At 42.8% G+C, this 17,969-nt stretch overlaps 1 protein-coding gene across 2 annotated transcripts in view; it reads right to left on the bottom strand.

The window, feature by feature from the left end:
- Positions 1-17,383, bottom strand: part of LOC108632854 (zinc finger protein 628) — a 25,070-nt gene extending 7,687 nt beyond the window's left edge. Inside the window, exons 1-5 of one of the 2 annotated variants that reach the window (XM_026810778.1) lie at positions 17,221-17,383; positions 8,750-9,037; positions 8,284-8,508; positions 7,324-7,541; positions 4,280-4,430 (exon numbers count right to left, since the gene is read on the bottom strand). In XM_026810778.1, coding sequence (XP_026666579.1) covers positions 4,280-4,430; positions 7,324-7,541; positions 8,284-8,508; positions 8,750-9,014 — 859 coding nt within the window. In that variant the 5' untranslated portion in view covers positions 9,015-9,037; positions 17,221-17,383. Of the gene's footprint in view, positions 1-4,279; positions 4,431-7,323; positions 7,542-8,283; positions 8,509-8,749; positions 9,038-11,239; positions 11,713-17,220 lie in introns of those variants that run through there. The other variant, XM_018037684.2, reaches the window with a different exon arrangement.
- Positions 17,384-17,969: the final 586 nt, after the last annotated feature.

Below are 17,969 nucleotides of genomic sequence, written 5' to 3' on the forward strand. Positions count from 1 at the left end.
TTCTTGTAGAGGACGACGAGATCTACAATTTCCATATAAAACTTTCTCGCTAGCATCAATAGTTTACGAGTAATTTGCGAAAAACTGTTTTTTCGTTTTTCGTCAATATCTCGTAAACTATTAACGTTAGCAAAAAAGTTTTACATGGAAATTATAGATCTCGTCGTCCTCTACAAGAAAGGTCCTATGCAATTTTCCCGTACGACCAACGGTTTAGGAGTTATTGAGGAAAAACGAAATTTTTTGTCAAAAGTTCGATGATTCGGCGGTGGGAAGGTCGGATTTCGTCAATGCCAATAAAATGCCAATTAACTGCACTTAACTCGTTAAATACCGGAGTCAGAAGAAAAATGCATAGAATCTTTCTTGTAGAGGATGTCAGTGCCTAAAATTTCTGTATAGAAAGCTTTTCGCCAGCGTCAATACTTAATTGAATATTTCCTTCTATACTTTTTAGCACATAGCTATTTATTAATAGCATTGTTCTTCCGATGTCTGATTTCTTTTTAATTATAGGAAATGCGTTTTTCTAAGGTACATAAACATTTGGGATTGATTGTATAGCCAATACATCCTTAAGTGAGAATTCAGATCCTCGTAACGGGTATTAATTGCGAATTGGATTGCTAGTCGCATTAACCCGAGGCGAGGCGAAGCCATTATATGAAGTTCATTAAGCGGCCGCTGCATAATTAAACGGGCGAGACCGGCTACCAAAACACACGCACACGTGTCGACGGATCCCTACGCGCTATCATTAAAATCGGCCACGAAGTAAACGTTTCAGACGGTAAATATTTAAGCCGACCGGTAAGGGCTCGGTAATGAGACTGGAAACGGATCGATACGTGACACACACCGACGCTCGCGAGACGCTCCGCCGATTTTTATGCAAAACGCATTCCTGTAGACATTTTCAAAAACGTCATTTTCTTTCAGCATTTAACACGCATGTAGCTCTCTATATTTTATATCACTATTTATGATTATTATATTTTTTGGATTCATCAAAAGTTATTACAGATATATTTGTATTATGCAGATGACGTTTGATAAAATAAAAACTTGTTTACGAAACTTCTTGGAAGACAATTGAACAAGCATTACTGATACTGAAGAGCCAATTGAAAGTTCTGAACACTCAGAGAATATCGGGATTCTAGCCAGCAATTTTGATTCGAAGCTCGCTTCTATCGCCACGCGAGAAGACAATTGCGAGGGAAGCGCACAGTCGGTACGCAATTTCGCGGGGATATGCGTGATCAAAACCCTTCGCATGAAATTGCAACTTTGTCAAGAGAGTCTCTCCGCTTCCTTCCTGTCCCTATTACTTTTCTTCGACAGAAACTTCGTCCTCCGTCAAATGACTATAGAATATTCCCTACCGTTTGTGTCATCTGTCTCGGAAAATTTATTAATAGCGCGCAAAAAGAATCGATGGGGCAAAGGGAATTAAATCTGAAGTGAAAAAAAAATGTTCCGCGTGTCCTCCGCTGGTGCAGGGAGAGGGACGGACGGATGGCTCGCATGCGGTGACGATGAGGCGTGTCCCATCTCCCACGGGAATTACGTATTTATGCGGCTACAAGGAGGTTTCGCCACAGAAAACTCCGGCAAACAATTTACAAGCCCACCGTGTTCAACTGAACTCGTGCTTATTATCCCAAAGAATTATTATAGAGTGCAGTCTAGAGCACGATTCTATTCTACGAATCACGCTCCTGTCTCAGGACGTATCGGAGAAGTTGTAATCAACCGCAATACTATGACCGTGCAAAAAACTGTGACATTTCAATGAATAATTAAGGGTACCTCTCGAAGAGTACGTATTAAACGTTTCGTTATAATCGCGGAACGTCTAAAACGCGAAGCGTGGTTGCATTTTATCTAGAGCGTACATGGTTTTACTTTTCGACGAGCTAATTAGAATTCGATGCCCGTCTTCGACAATTAAACGTAATTATCCGTCAAGGTTGGCTTTACCGAAGCGCTGCGAAAAGCTGTGTCAGATATGAACGCAATTTCGAAACCGACCGACTCACAAATTCGTCACTGACGTCATGTATATAAAATTCATAGAGAAAACAATCTTAATTACGAATTTCACGAATTCTACTCGATTAATGCACGCCAACTGTTGCGTACTCATTTTTGTTCGTTAATGTACCGCGACTGACGCGATTCACTTGCAGGCTTGGAAAAAAAGAAAAATTGTAAGAAAAGAAAACGTCTACAAGTGTGCAAACGTTGCAGGAGCTTCAGGGTTATTGGTTACGTAATATGCAGCACGCGGCATATATGTATTTTATCTAACAGTTAATTACCCAAGTGACTGGTCGAGTTTGAGAATTTTCGGAATTTTCCAGACGTAGCGTATCAGCTAGAAAATTCCGTTCAACGAAGTAGAGCGACTTCCATGCGGCTATTATGTAGGAATGATTTATACTTAGTGTAATAACAGTACTTAAAAAGAACTCTGATGCATGGATAATCGACTCTCTATTTAAATCTTATCATTTAGCAAAGGCTAAAACGATACCTCGAGCTAGACGATGTTGTTCCATTAATTGCTATACCTGCCTCAACGAAATTCAAGGTATTAAAAATTGTAGCAGGTATTAATAGTGAAAGAAACAATTTTTTCAAGCATGAAAGTTAACGAAAGGTATTTAAAGGAGCACACGGTAGAGCATCCCTCGCTTGCTAATTACGAAGAGGGATCCTCGTGCCGGGCACGTGGCTAACCGGAAACTTACACGGACCGTGACAAACACTGCATTTCCCATCGCTTCCATATCTCCTTCCGGTCGCACTTACCCCAGAAACGCGATTAAATCGTCCCTAAATTGTTCACCCCTCTCGCCAGGCTAAGATTTCTTCTTAGATTAAACTTTCTCTTGTTGTCATTGCACACACTATCAATCTGACTATTTCGATCATGACGTTTATCATTTTTTTTTAAAACAATTTCATACAATCTGCACTTAATATTTTGTGTTTGATTTTACATTTGATAAATAGTATTTGGAATTTCTGATTGGTCTCGAGGATTGTGATACCCAGAGGGTGCATTAACGTGCACGCATCGCGTCGATCAAAAAGGCGCGGTCTGTCACGATCGCGACCACGACACCCGGGTTTTTCGGTGTCGCTCGTTAGAACCGGTGAAACCTATGTGCACGCCACGTATCACCCGACATAAGCGATAAGCGTAATTTCGTTCCGTCGACGACAGTTACGTTGTCCGTGGCTGCTCGTTCAGTAAAGTAGCTGGTCGATGAACAAAACTATTCACGGTTGGCTTCGACCAGATAACGCTTTTATGAGAGACGAGTTTCAGAGAAGTTTATCGCATATCCCGATATTTTAGTCAATGATCGATGGTTATTAGGATGATTAGAATTTACTTTTAACAATGGGTGCTGCTTAGGTCTCATTTGTACTTCTTGTATTATTTTCCAGCTCTAAGGAACGTGTTCGTGTACACGAGTTTTACAAATTGCAGGACGGAGAAGCAGAAACTTGTACGAGGCAGTAAACGGAGAGTATGATTAGCGACTAGAACTTTTGGAAGTGACCAAGACGAAGTTGAAACCGTCGTAATTTCGATTTCGACAAACAAAAAAAGTTGCAACCGCGACTTCGTCCTGACGCGAAGCAATACAAGACGAGAAAGTTCCGAACTCTAGTTGCGATGTCTCTTCTTCGTTTCGTACATTGCCGTACAGAAAACTCTGCAGACATGACTCTGACGAGGGTACGGGATTTTAACACAAAATAAAATATCGACGGTTCATTTAATTTTTAAGAGTGCATTTGCATCGGAACTTGAGAGAAGCAACGTATTAGAAAGGACTCAAAGGAATTTTCTCATTCAATATATTTTTGAGAATTGATTCAAGAGTTTTGTACGATACTGTACGTCGGTTGCGATGATCGTAACGATGGCTGATTGAATAATGTAACAAACGAGCGTATTAGAAACGGCGCGAGTCGGGTGAATAATTGAAAAACGAGCGTCGAACTTTCCTGCTCGCGCCGAACCAAGAGCAAGTTTCCTACAAGTTCTCTGATAGTTTTTCTCTTTTACTCGCGTCTGCCCTTCATCGATTAGGGAAAAATGCAGCCACGTATTTCATCATAGATTCGTTAACGTTGAAGTTCAATAGCATTGTATCAATGTACTGGTAATAATACTAAATAATAAATCCCTTGATGACTGATAGTATATACTTAATATTCCTTATAGAAATTTTATGATAATGAAAACTTCACTCACCAGTGTGTATGTAAGTGTGCTTCTTCATGTCCGATTTTTGGTGAAACCTCTTGCCGCAGTATTGGCAAGGATAAGGTCTGGTGTCGGAGTGTATCAGAAGGTGGGTGCTCAGAGTGCTCGAGCGCTTGAAAGCCTTTCCACATTGCTTGCACTGTAACAGTACGAAAAAACACCCTTCGATAATGCATACAATTTAAATCATCATTATTTTAAAAACTGTTTTACACGTATCGTGTAATAAAACTATAAAATATTAAATGTCGTGTAAAACAAAGGGAGATTCATTTTTAATTCACGGATACGTACTGTATGTGCTTTTCATCATAATTGGAAACTGTCGCACGATCGCGGCGGAAAGGTTAAAGGGTTAATTGAGGTTCGATCGAGGGCATAAAATAATAGTGCTGGCAGAAGAGGTGTCGAAGGAAGAAGACGAACGGTCGTCGCGACGGGCGCACCTGTGTTCACGATAGCCTCGGTCTTTCTCCTTATTGTCGCGCGGGCGCCAGTCCCGACAATGCAGCCCCGACCTAGGCGTGTCTCTTTTCACCGATGCACGCGTGCTACCCGCCGCATATACGCGGGTGTACATGCGTGGAATCGCGTACGAACCGCGGTTTAGAACCTCATAGCTAGACGAACGACTACGCATGATTCACATCCCCCGATCAATAATGACCATATAATATTATTACCGTGATATTAGTAATCTATCGCGAGGTCTCTGTCACGAATCTTCTTCGATGTTCAAACTAAAACTAGGGTTTCGTACCAACCAGCAATTTTGCAAATCGACGATCGAAATATTATTTTAAATTATCAGTTAATTGGAGATTTTAGTTACGCACATGATTTACAGAGACCAACAGAAAAATACAGACATAGAATATGTTTCAACAATTAAAACATTTAAAAAATTGATACGGTACTACATAAAATCTGTAGTGATAAATTATTAAAAAAAGATGAAACGACTTGGCCGTTTCGATCATTGAAAGATACGAAAATGAGATCGAACAAGGCCACGGAGACGTTTTTTCGCAACGATCGATGCTTCTTCGGGGAAACCTCGAAACCGGCGATTTTATAAGCTCGTTAGAAGCCATTACACGTCCCGCGAGTCTCCCAATGGGACGGTTGAACGAGTTTCGGTCAACTTGTTGTTCGGTACGTCCAAATGCAGCAGTGCAAGCCGCAAGCTGCATTCTGGACGCGACACTCACCAATTTATTGACGTCCAAAGAGACTTGTGCTCAGTGGATTAATAATAATTGACAACAATTTTGAAGCTCGTTTCTATCAAATCTATTGAAGCATCTAAAGTAGCTCTTTTTTTTTTTGTAAAGATAAAAAGACATGCAACGCGTCCATTAATCATTTGGAAGGAGAAGATGGATTAAGGATAATAAAAGCACGTGTGCAGTTCTTTAAATATTGAATATTATTCATCGTTTCCGATATTTGAATTTCTATAAGTGTAATAAGAAATCTAATTTGTTAAGCAACTCCGTTACTAGAATGAACAGCTTCAGCCGACTTCTATTCTCGACCTGTTTCTCCATTCAGTCAATTCGTTCGGACGTGCATAATATTTTTAGAGTCGTGCCTATATTACATCCGCTATAAATATCCATTGCCTTTGTAGTTTATTACAGAGCTTTATGGTTCGATTCGTTGACGAAATGCAACGTTAAAGCTCTGTACCCTTGTGATTATTTCTCAAATGAATGCAGAGCTCGATGCATAAAATCTCGATAGATCTGTCCACGTCAGAATACGAACATAAGTGGAACAATTAAAGATACTAAAAACTCAGGATAAATCAGGCACCGAACGCAATGGGGCATTAAATACAATCAAAGTACTTGCTTTTTGTTCAAGGAATGTAAAGAAGGAAAGAAGTTTGCGAGTCGATTTCGTTACTTACAGTTTTGGCGCGAGGGGTAATTCGCGCATTGACTGAGCTGTAACGGAGTGTGGTTTCCGTGTTGCGAAACGGCAGTTTCCGTGAATAATGAAACGCGGTTTGGGAAAAATTTTGACACTCGGCCCGGTTTCGCGGAACGGTGGTAGGGGGGCTGCTTTTTTTTCGGTCAGAATCAGGATCGTATGACGCGCGTGTGCCCCAGATATCCTAATATGTCCGGTGGCTGTTGCTGTTACGTGTCCCCGCGTAAAACTGCCGGAGCCGAGTTTCTACTTCCATTCAATCAGCCGTAATTGCACCCGCCGCCTTTTGTCGTGTGTGTTCCGACGTTCGTCAAACGCCGTGTGACCCGCTTCTTCTCTCCCGACCGTCACGATACACTTTGGGGCACTTATTGGCGAACCATCGCGTGACTTACGCGCGCGGCTTCTCCATTTCTCTCGCGCGGCCATGTAAATGCGTTTCAATTGCTTCACCGATTTTCAGCAATTAAATAAAAATAAAATCCGCGTCGTATAGGTACGAATTAATTCGCAAAAATCGCTGAAGCCGAGGGGGTGAATCGCAACTGAGCGAGTGTTGTATTTCCCATCAAAAGTTACGTCTATGTTGTACTGAGATTTTGAAATTTTATAATACATTAAAACGAAACAGAGATAAATTGAAGAAAGATATTGTTTGCTTCATAAAGAATTCCGCGTAATTCGAGTACGACTTTGGTGGATCGCGATTTCTTTTACGAGTCTGAGGGCGACGAACTAGTGAAATGCAGGAACGAGCCGAGTATGTGCCTATTTACGATACTCGTAAAGAGACTTTACACGGGAATTCTCGATATTTGTTTTTCGCGATCAATCGCTATTACACGAAGGCGAAAAGATTTCCTAGACTGATATTCTTACAGTTCTCTGAATACTGACCATTATCTCCCGTTACTTTAATTTTATATTAAAAGCTCCTCTGTGATATCATTTACAACTCCCTCAATTCGCAATGAGAAACTTTTAATAAATCAACGGGATATACTTTTGCAATAAAATAAGCATGAAACCCGAATATGTGTAGCATTGCTCTTATGGTTTAAGGGATGAAGATAATTGTGGCGTGAGAAACTTACTTGGAAAGTTCTTTCCGAAGAGGAAGGCGGTGTCAGCGGTGAATGATGGATTTGCCGAGTGATTACAGGCGTCGAGGACGGACTCCTGGACAATGGTATCCTGGTTTCCTTCGCCTCTCTCTCGCACAACGTTCCCGGTGACCAGATTTCACTTTTTCGGCCGACGGTGGACGATACGTCGTTGGGTTTGGTGCTCAGATTTAGCGGCGCCTCTTCCTCTGCAAATTCACGACAAAACATCCCCTTTGCAAAATAGGAAACTGCTTCTCACGTGCAATTCTAAATTCTACTTAAAAATTCAATTGCACGTTACAATTTGTGCAGTCAATCAGTAAAGTAGCGATGAACGTTTATTGAATAAAATTTGCATAAAAATGTTAAGCGATATCTATCTGAACTATCTTTTAAATCTACAGTAAAGGAGTAATATAAACGGGATATAAAATGGAACAAGCAGAATTGTAAGGATCGTGAGATGTTCGTTAAAAGAATTCGCGTAATCAAACGAAGGTATAAACTCGTTATCGTTATCGTCCGTCGAAACTACGCAGATGATTCTGGTCGCGTAATCGTTGGCAATTAACGAAATCAAGACGCGGCGCGGTAACAGCGCGGTTTCATACACGTACGAAAGGGATTCGTAATTGGTTTAATGGACGAGCCTGTTGACCGATAACGATACGTTGTAAACGTCGATGATAACCGACCATTCGCCGCGGAACACGATCGATATTGCCTACTTACGGATCGGATCGCCGCGTTGGCCCCTTTTTCAGCCCAGTTCTACATTCTTTATCTATATCGTTGATCATTCAGAAATTTCTGAAGAGATCATTTTATAGACTCGATAATTCGATCGATCGGTTCGACCGATCATCAAGACACCGGATACAATTACTCGGTAATTAAAAAACTATTTACTAATTGTTCGATCAATGAGATACTAATTAAGATTCTTACCGAAATTCGCCTTTTCAGGGGTGCACCTCCGGGGTGAGCTGGCTCTGGATACGTTCAAGGGTTTCGGGTGAACAGGCGAGCAACTGGCGACCGGTGTGGTGGTCTGCTGACTGGCAATCCTCGACGATGGTAGCAAGGTATGGGGCAGCAACAGACTGACGTGCCGAGCCCACCATGCGGTACCACTGGAACCGTAACCGCCGTACATCAGGCCGCAGCGCATCTCTGAAACCAGAAGAAAATCCATCGATGTAATCGAAATGACCAAATAAAAATGTTTAACGACTGTCGTGTTATTTTTATTACGACAGACTATATAACTGAACATTGACAACACGTTTATTTCGCTGAAACCTTGTCTGACCCAGTTACCATCTTTACGTTCGATAAAAGGCGAGGATGTGGTTAAATGATTTTGTACTCTTAAACCCCAGCTATTTCTCTGAGAAAGTGACTATTGCATTACCTCGAGCTGCGGCGGCGGTAGTGGTCGACGGTAGATTCTGAAGTCTCGCGTCGGGATTGCACGCCGAGACGAGGGTGAAAGCGCTGAAACGGTCCGAGGTCGATTGTCCGAGGCTCGCCGAGGATGTCGCGGTGCTCAGGCTGCTTCCTGCCGCTCCTGGACTCCACGGCGTAACGCTCGGGCTGCTCGGCGGTGAAAGCGTGGCCGGGGGTGACAGCGGCCCGGCCGGAACTACAATGCCGCTGCAGTGGAGTTCCGGTTTCATGTACCAAGTACGCGGCACCGCTTCTGATCAACGAAATAAACGATCTGCGTTTAACTACCCGTTTGTACTCGAGGAAAATTCGAACGTCGAGCAATTTATGCAATAAAATAATAAAAACTCTAATGTCTTTACTGGAAACCCATAAAAAAATCTGATTAATCTCGTGTTTGTCGGAACAGACTCTAGGCAGAGAGCAAAGACTCGTATTAGGAGGTGGATTTCGATGGATTTTGTAGATTGTGGCTATGACTATCAGATTTATAAAGAAAATCACAAACAACCCTTGAACGGGGGGGCGAAGCTATGAATTATACATGGTGAAACATGCGTGCGCACGTCCATCCGGGAGACAGTGCTATTCTAATCTGATCGTAAGCTGAAACGGGCGTGATTGCTCGGCGAACTTTATTCGCCAGCAACCCCGATAAAACCTGGCCGTCATTAGCCGAGAATACTATCTGCCCGTCATAGCTTTCAAAGCCTAAAAATCGAAAACACGTACATACGTCCTGCTATCACTGTATCTGTTATAAATTATAAATCGTACAGAATGTACATGATTCAGGATTATTTATTATCCAGCCTGTGTCTAGTATCCTTTTAATTTTTTATGATTCCATAAATGAACAATGAGCAGATTTCAAAGGCGTATTAAGAGAATGCAGCTGGTATACCAACAACCGAAATATTTTTCAAGTCGACATCAATCCGCTTGCCAATGCGAACCAACGTAGAGTCAAAACTTGCGAGTAGATAACGTTCATAACTTAAATGTCCGACTGTGTGCGCATAAATAATTTCGCTGCACGTTGAATAAATCTGTAATGCGATTTGCAAACACGGCTACGTAGCTGCTTAGCATAGATAGCGAGCCGACGTCCGAGTTTGATGTCAATCACCGACCGGTCGGTATCAACTTTAACGTTATTTATATGTATATCGGAAAAATAAAGAAAAAAAGTTATAGTCACCGTGCAGTGACCTTGCAAAAACATTATTAATGACGGGCAGCTAATAGAAACGGGAAATTCTATTATGTTCACGAACGTAGAAAATTGTTACAATTTTTAATTTCGCAGAAATTTTTATCAGCTGGTAGGTTCGTTCGATGAAAACACTAATTGGAAACGAGATAATCGACAGACGAATCGGAAGACTTCGTGGAAATCTAAGCTGATTGGAGATCCAACGGGCTACCGAATACCAAGTGGATTAAAATATGTACACAGCGATGTATAAACAAGTGTCGCGCGGAGCCAAACCGTTTTCATCTCCTCATCTTAATGAACTTCTGGGAACCGACAACAAACGATTCTTTAATCAACGAAAACAGCTGTACTAAAATCTGGCAGATTGTAGCTGCCAAATACTCGATTGTATAAATTGACGGATACCTAATAAATCGGTGAGTGCATATAAAAATTCTATTTTTAATTCAACGAATATTTAACTTTCACGGAATTATCAGAGATAAAAAGCTAAATTTACTTGCTCCAATGGTTCGTACATAAAACGGGAGATACCGAAATCGGCACAATTATTTCAAGCGCCATTAGAAATACGTATGCGATTTGGTGCAAATATTTACGTCGTCTATTGATGCACAATAATCCTGTTTTTTCGAATATATATACATATCGTTTCCATATTTCGTGCCACGCAATAGACGTACGAGGCCGCGACACCGTCCATGCTTTTACACAAACGTTAATCTTCGCTGCGTGTTGTTACAAAACAGATAGTAAAATTTATATTTAACTCCTGCAGACTATAATTATAATTTACATGAACATGAAACAAATATTGTTTCACATTTTTAAGCTAGATTTCTTTATCTCGAAAATAATAACTATGATAATCATCTATCAGCTTTCGACTCGGAGACATAATCCTGCTTAATACGTAAGTCACTCACAAAGCAAGAAGAATACCAGACCCAAATTTGAATATGGTTCATCAAAAGATTAAATAGATGAATAAAGAAATATATTTGAAGTCTACATTTAAGGTAGACCAGCTATTATGATATGCACAGAAACAAGACGATATACAGATTCGTGGAAAACCGAGGCTGACAATCAGATGCAAGTATATAATTTCCCCGACCATCGCGTTATCCGAAACTCGTCTCAGCTAGCTATCAAGAACGCTCGTTGTTAAATAATGACTGTCAACCCGTCATTCTACCGGACGAAGACGTCGTTAAATGACCGAAAGAAGCTCACCGCACATTGCGTCCAGTTCTTCGATGAGATCAGCTCCTCAAGTCCTGTTCATGGAGGCGAAATCGTGGTATCGGCATAAACTAGGTTCTCCAGATATACTGTCTACCAATTAACTCCACAGAATGATCGACGCACCACGTACAAGTCTCTGGACCCACGTGGTCCCAGATCGAGGAACACTCAATTCTAATCACGATATCTTCACTTCCCCCTCGGATCACTGAGAACTCCGACGTGCGATCGTTCGAACTCGGTAAGGTGACGTGAAGAAAAGCAGAGAACAGCTGGTGGATCCTCGAGGATGCTCTGGGAGCGTGCGGAGTAACGGCAGGACCCTGACTGACCCCGGTGCGACCGAGGAGGGTACGAGGACACGCGAGGCACAGGGTACTCGCGTGGAGCGCGCGTCGCAGTCTGCCGTCTACCCGTGGCACGGGTTACCTGTGCTCTGTGGCAAGCTCGGCCTCGGGTTCACTCGGGTTTCTCTTCTTCTCACCTGCGCGTCTCCGGCTACCTGGAGGCCACGCCTACCGCCGTTCACACGCGACTAACTTTAGCCCGCGGGAACCACCGCGGCTGGTGGGGCCTGAATCCCCTCTCGAGAACGATCTTCCGCTTCCGTTTTACTATCGTCCTAGCGTCTCTTACGGATTTCTATGTATGCTGATATTTTATGCATTTATATTTGATCAAATCAGCAGTCTGATCGGTATTTATACAAAAAAAAATCCTAACAATCCTTGAAAACAAGCAATGATTCTATAGTTTCGATAACAATCAGCAAAATGTCTAAGGAGAACATTTGTGAAGTTCCCTGATCTGCAATTTCAACATTGATATCAACTATTTTGCACAAGAATCTGTTAAAAATGCAAATTGCAATTGCAACTACGACGCCTAAGACATGAAGGGCTTTCCTTAAGGAATAAAAAGCTGCAATAGACGAAGAACTTGCGGGTGGAGTAAGAGGTGAGATTATCAGATTCCGTAGAAATGGAGTTCGGCCATGTATCCGGATCTCGCAATCATTCAGTATGCGTTACATCCGTTGGTAGGAGAGACCAATAGCCAGCTGGAACGGCAGAGTGTGAGAAGTGCGCGCGCACACTAGCACTCTGAGGTAGATTTGATTCGCCAGGTAGAAAGAGTGCTGGGGATCGCGACTGCGCCGATCTGGGCACGTTCTATTGGGCCGCCTTCCTAGAACCACCATCGGTTCACCTTTGATCGTCACCGGGGATCAGTTCTATTAGCTGAATTCCGATGAAATAAGTACCCATCGAACCTGACCTTCGCGTCCTCCACCTATCTGCGGACAAATCCATCTCTGTCATAAAAATGCTTCTTACGCAATCAGCGAGACTCACGCGCGAAGCAAGCGCGACTTCTAACACTCAGACGTATCTAATTCCTAAGGTATTGCCTTAATTATCAAAGTAGAAGTGAGACTAACAGGTGGGAATTAAGTTCCTCCTCTGACAAATGAGACACTGCGAGTGTATATTAAAACGAATGAAATTTGTCACTTTACATTCACCAAAAGAACTGAGTTAATGAACTGCTTGAAGCTGTCCCGAACCTGACAATAAACTTTGTACGAAGTACTGTTTAACGCGTTGACCAAACGTGATACAAGTTGCTACATCTGTAGCCTCTTCCGTCGAAAAAGATCGTTTCACGCGGCGATGATGCGTTAAGATAAGAAGTAAATTAGCTTGGGAAATTGGCCGAAATTAAAACTCGAGTTTCGTTACACGTCGAGAATTTGTATTAACGTTTTTAATGAAATATTGCATATTAAAGGTTGTCATTTGTTAATATATCACCGCTGATGTCTGCTCTCACTGCTCTTATGACTAAGCCCCAAAAATGGGAAGAATTGAAAAAACTTACACGGTTAAAGTACTTTAATTTCGTGCATATTACGCCGGCTACCAATCCTGTTAATTTCTACCTTGCCCGTACCGGGACCGACCCTCGTTTTCAGATAATTAAACTACTTTCTCGCTTGTCAAAAATATTTCTTATTACGGCTCCGATATGTATAAATAAGGAAGAAACAAAGTGACAATGTTGAAAAAGAATAACACCTGTTGCTAACTTGTTTTGTTTCACCTTGCGTTTCGTTCGTTATCGAAAATCGTCAGATAAAACATTAAAACCAATGACGAGTATCTAATTTCTTCATACGTTTGGACATGGTTGCAATAGAATTTCATTTGGGTAATACTGAGTGCATACGGATCCTTGAAGTTAAAAGGGAAACTGTAGAGCCATTGTAGGGTTAATGAGGAGGGAACATTGTGAGGAAGCGGGTTACGTGTAAAGTGTATTATCGGAAATGAAGTGGGTTCGGTGGCGCGGAGTGCGTGGCGAGGAATGTATTGAAAGCAGGTCCCGATGTCCTTAACCCAGTCGTGGTCCCGCGATAACGAGCTACCTGGCAACTTCGGATAAGTGAAACTTGCATAATTGGCCGGTGAACGAGGGACGAGGAGGAAAGAACTCGACCAGCAGGTAACTGCACCTGCGATGTCTCCAAGGTGCGCGGCTGCGCCTGCTCGGAGAGCCTACAGCCGCGGAGATCACTGTATCCGGAGTGGCCGGTCTCGTTTTCAGATGCTGTCCAACGGAAGTGAACTTGATCGTGCAGAAACCCACCTTTGAGGATCGACACTGATCGTGAGTAAGGATACGCGAGACAGCTAGTGGGCAATATAATTTTTGATTGCATCCTTAAAGAAATATTATATTGTTGCCGCATGTTTGATGAAGTACATCTCTACGATTTTACGGCGTTGGCATATCGCGTGTTTCGTACACAAAAAAAACTTATGAATGGGTATCCTACGATCGCGACCGCAAACCTTCCTGCCATTTGGAGAGGATGCGTGAAATCGAGGAAAGAATTGAAAAAGAACATGTCATGAACATGTATGTACGACGTGTATCATTATCTCCTCGGGCACTTGTAAATATTGCCACATGGCATTTCACGTCTCATGCAATTCTAGTTCTAATCGAACCGTGAGATAAAAATGCACATGCCTCTGTTCTAAGCGATTATTCACTGATCACTGTTTAGAACCGTGATTTGTTCGGGGCGAACGGTCTTTAATCCGGCGTCGACGTCCCGTGAATCGTTACGAAACGGTGCTTAAAATGCAGGTGCAACGGAGAATACCTAATAGCGAGTGCAGCTTGAGGGGTGAGGACCGGCAGTAAAAGGAATAATTAACGAGTACCAGCAATTATCATGGAACAGCTTGCGGCCGCGACGCGAACCGCGATCGAGAACCTTTAACACCGTGTACTTACATATGCAGTAGTTCATTAAATTGATTTCGTTCAGCAGAAGGTTTTACAGCTTAGATTCCTGAGAAATGTTAATCGATTGTAAATAGAAATGTGGCAACCATTTCCCATTAACCGATTTACCTTTAAATTTCTGACAATTTATTTAACGACTTTGGTTATTAACAGCGTTCCGGGTATTTGACTCGAACGTTTATCGAACGTTTATCGAACGTTAATAACGTCAATTGAACGCATTAATCGATGAACGTCGATGTTAACGGGATACCAGCCGTAACACGCACGAGTACAGAGTGACTCTGGCTCATTAAAACGGAGCATAAAAATCGTCCGTTTGATCTTTTGCTGATTTCGGGTGTTAAATCCAAGCAACGCTTCTGTTCAGCTGCGGTGGAAAAAAAAAGTACATAGGTGTTCGAGGGGCAATTAATGAGCGTAATTATCGGCGAACGTACAGATCGAGGCTGACGTCGCGTCGCCGTCGCTCGGCTCGCGTGCTGTTCCCCGCTCACCCTTCCCCGTTAGCCCGCGGCTATTCGAGCCTCGCTACCACTTGTTAAAGTGACTGTAACATGATCTGATTCAAAACTAATTGTATCCGTCCATGACAATTTCTTTCTCTTTCGTTTCGAGTTCATCGCACAAGCAATATAAAACGTGCCACTTTGAGATGCTCAGGGCACCCGACGAATACTTCTGTTTAATTCGCAATACGGATTACGCGAAATTGGACGGAGTCACACGTGTCGCCCGGATTACACGGTGAACCTATGAAGAATCCGGGGTGACAGTGGAATGCAGACAGGGTGGAGGCACGTGCTGCCAAGGATGCAGCCGAGGATGCACCGAGCGGAACGTGCACCCGACGCTCGCATCTTGTGTTCGCTAAGCGGATCCCTCCGCATTGGCGTATCACCTGCCCTTCCCGTTTCGTTCCTCGCGATTACCGGATTTTGATTCGAGCGCCAGATGTCTCGCGTTCCTCCGTCTCTATCAAATCCGAAATCATTCACTCCGGCCGATCCGTTATTGCCGTTAGGAGCTTGCCTAATCTAAGCGACCGTATAGATCTTATCTATGCGCACGAGAGTCTCGGCTTTTATCACCTCATCTTCCGGTGGTTTCACAGTGTCTTTTACTGTTCGATCTTACGTATGTAAATCCAGTAAATCTTGATTTTTTTTTTATAACAGATGAATGCAGACGTTGAGCAGCTAATAAAATGCAGACTTGCGTTCCATCGACGCGTAATCGAAAAAGAATCATGAAACGGAAATCGTTTGAGTAATCTCCTTTCTCTTTGATCGATCGGCTTTCTCAGGCGAGATCGATAAGAAGAGGCACCAGCTGAACAATGTCAACGTCCTTGCGGCCGGAGAACCAAAATGTCGCTACGCCAATGACGTACAGCACGTGACTACGGGGGCACGCGCCGGCACGCGCCGCATTTCTCACAGAAAGCACGCGCCTTGTACTCCTCCCCACCTCACGCTCTCTCTCTTCCTTCCTCTTCCTGTCGTTCCCCACTTCCGATTCTCTCCCCCTCTCGGTTCATCGCCTCCGCGTTTCTCTCCCCGTTGAAATCACCAATTTCTCTTCCCACTCACCTCCGTATCGTTTTCACCCGCGATCCTTATCTCGCCAATGATTTTTCAATCGATCCTCCGCTCCTCTTTCTCCAGATGATAAATGCGCGCCACGGTGAAACTGTGTGGAGCCAGGTAGAAGACGAAGGCAGGAGGCAGGCCTCGCTTTGATCTTCTCGACTCTTGACCGGTTTTTGTTCCAGAGGAAAGGTAATGGGACTTGCTACGTTGTTAACGATATGAATGGTAATTGCGAGGATGGATTTACTTCTTTCAAGAGTTTTTTTCTTAAAAAACTGCATCATTTCGTTTACAGTATTCTGGTCCAATTGAATAAATGAACTTGTTCTACAAATGATGTCTATTCATTTTAATACAGCTTGTCACATGATTCTTCTCACGACATTTAATAATCATTTTTTTAATAGTTTCTTCGTTATAAAATTGGTATCAGAATTTCTTATAGCACGATGCAATCTTCCTCAAGTTACTTCGCATGCTACGAGAACCGTGTTATAACACGGTCTCATCGATCAGCCGAGCAATCGAACGTAACCAATTTACCACATCAACGTCCAAACTCTCGTTACGAATATTATCTACACTCATTAATTCAACGAGTGCCCGAAAGAATATGCGGCAAAGTGAGTTGTCAAAAATTGTTAAATCATACCCGTGATAAAATGACTCCTCTCATCAATTTATACATGAGAATGACAATTAATTAAAATTTTTTTGCGTTCATATTATTACGAGAAAAAACTGTCTTATCCTACATTTTATCAAAAATGATCTAAAGATCCAAGAACACGTTTGTACGTCAGAATAATTGCTTCTAATAAAACTCTATGAACAAGTGTCAATATTATAACTTACGAATGTTTGAAAAAAAAAGGGATTGAAACATGGCTCGCAAAACTTCTCGAGCGAGCTGTATCGGAAGCATCCGAAAATCCTGGCAGGCCTCTCGCAGCCTCGAGATACGCGGCATGCATAATTCAGGAGCCCCTCGCGCATGTTCTTCATTCCCGATCCCCGTGTTCTACGTACGGATCGGGCCGGTTTATGTGGAGTACATACCTGTAGGTACCTATACATGGGCAGCGTGTCCGCATCGACGTCACTGCGTTCACCACCGCATGGGCCATGGCCAGAAGATACCGGGCACGCGTCGTCGACGGACACCAGACACCACCGAGCAGCTGCATCCACGGACATGCAGCCACACGTGCTATACGCCCGCGTACACCTACGAGAATTAGTAACGCAAATTGCATATTTAAGTCTGTGCAAGGTTTCTTATAAGAAATCCATTGTATTTCATTTAGAGTATAGAGTATTCTAGTCTATTAGATTTTCATCTCGTGTCTGGATGGATTTTATGCATTTGTACAAATATTAAATAAAGAATGCGCCTATAATTTACGCAGAAGTCTACAGGCTAATTATATTTTATAAAACATTTGTTATTGTAATACGACAAATAGTCGAATGCTGAACACGGTTTTGACAAGTTTCTCTATGCTAGAGAGGTCGCCAGTTTTTCAGAAATCGTGACTTTTCGAGTGGAAAGCACTTAGCCCGACGACAGCAGCTGGTTCGACCGGTGGACTCGTAGCTTTCGAGGGGTCGAGGGGGATTGCGGCGTTTCGTTCATCCCCTGCAGGGTGATTAAATGAAGCACCACGATTCACAAAGGGAGCCAACCGTAAAACACAGCGTTTCGCCCCCATCGCCTCCACGCCCCGCATTCGAAACTTCAACCGTCGCGCCGGTTAAGAATTTTACACAATTTCAGGTTTCCCTGAGAGATTCTCACGTATACTTTT

Source organism: Ceratina calcarata, unplaced genomic scaffold (genome assembly GCF_001652005.2).
Source record: "Ceratina calcarata isolate Rehan_Ccalc_2016 unplaced genomic scaffold, ASM165200v1 scaffold178.2, whole genome shotgun sequence".
NCBI classification, from domain to species: domain Eukaryota; kingdom Metazoa; phylum Arthropoda; class Insecta; order Hymenoptera; family Apidae; genus Ceratina; species Ceratina calcarata.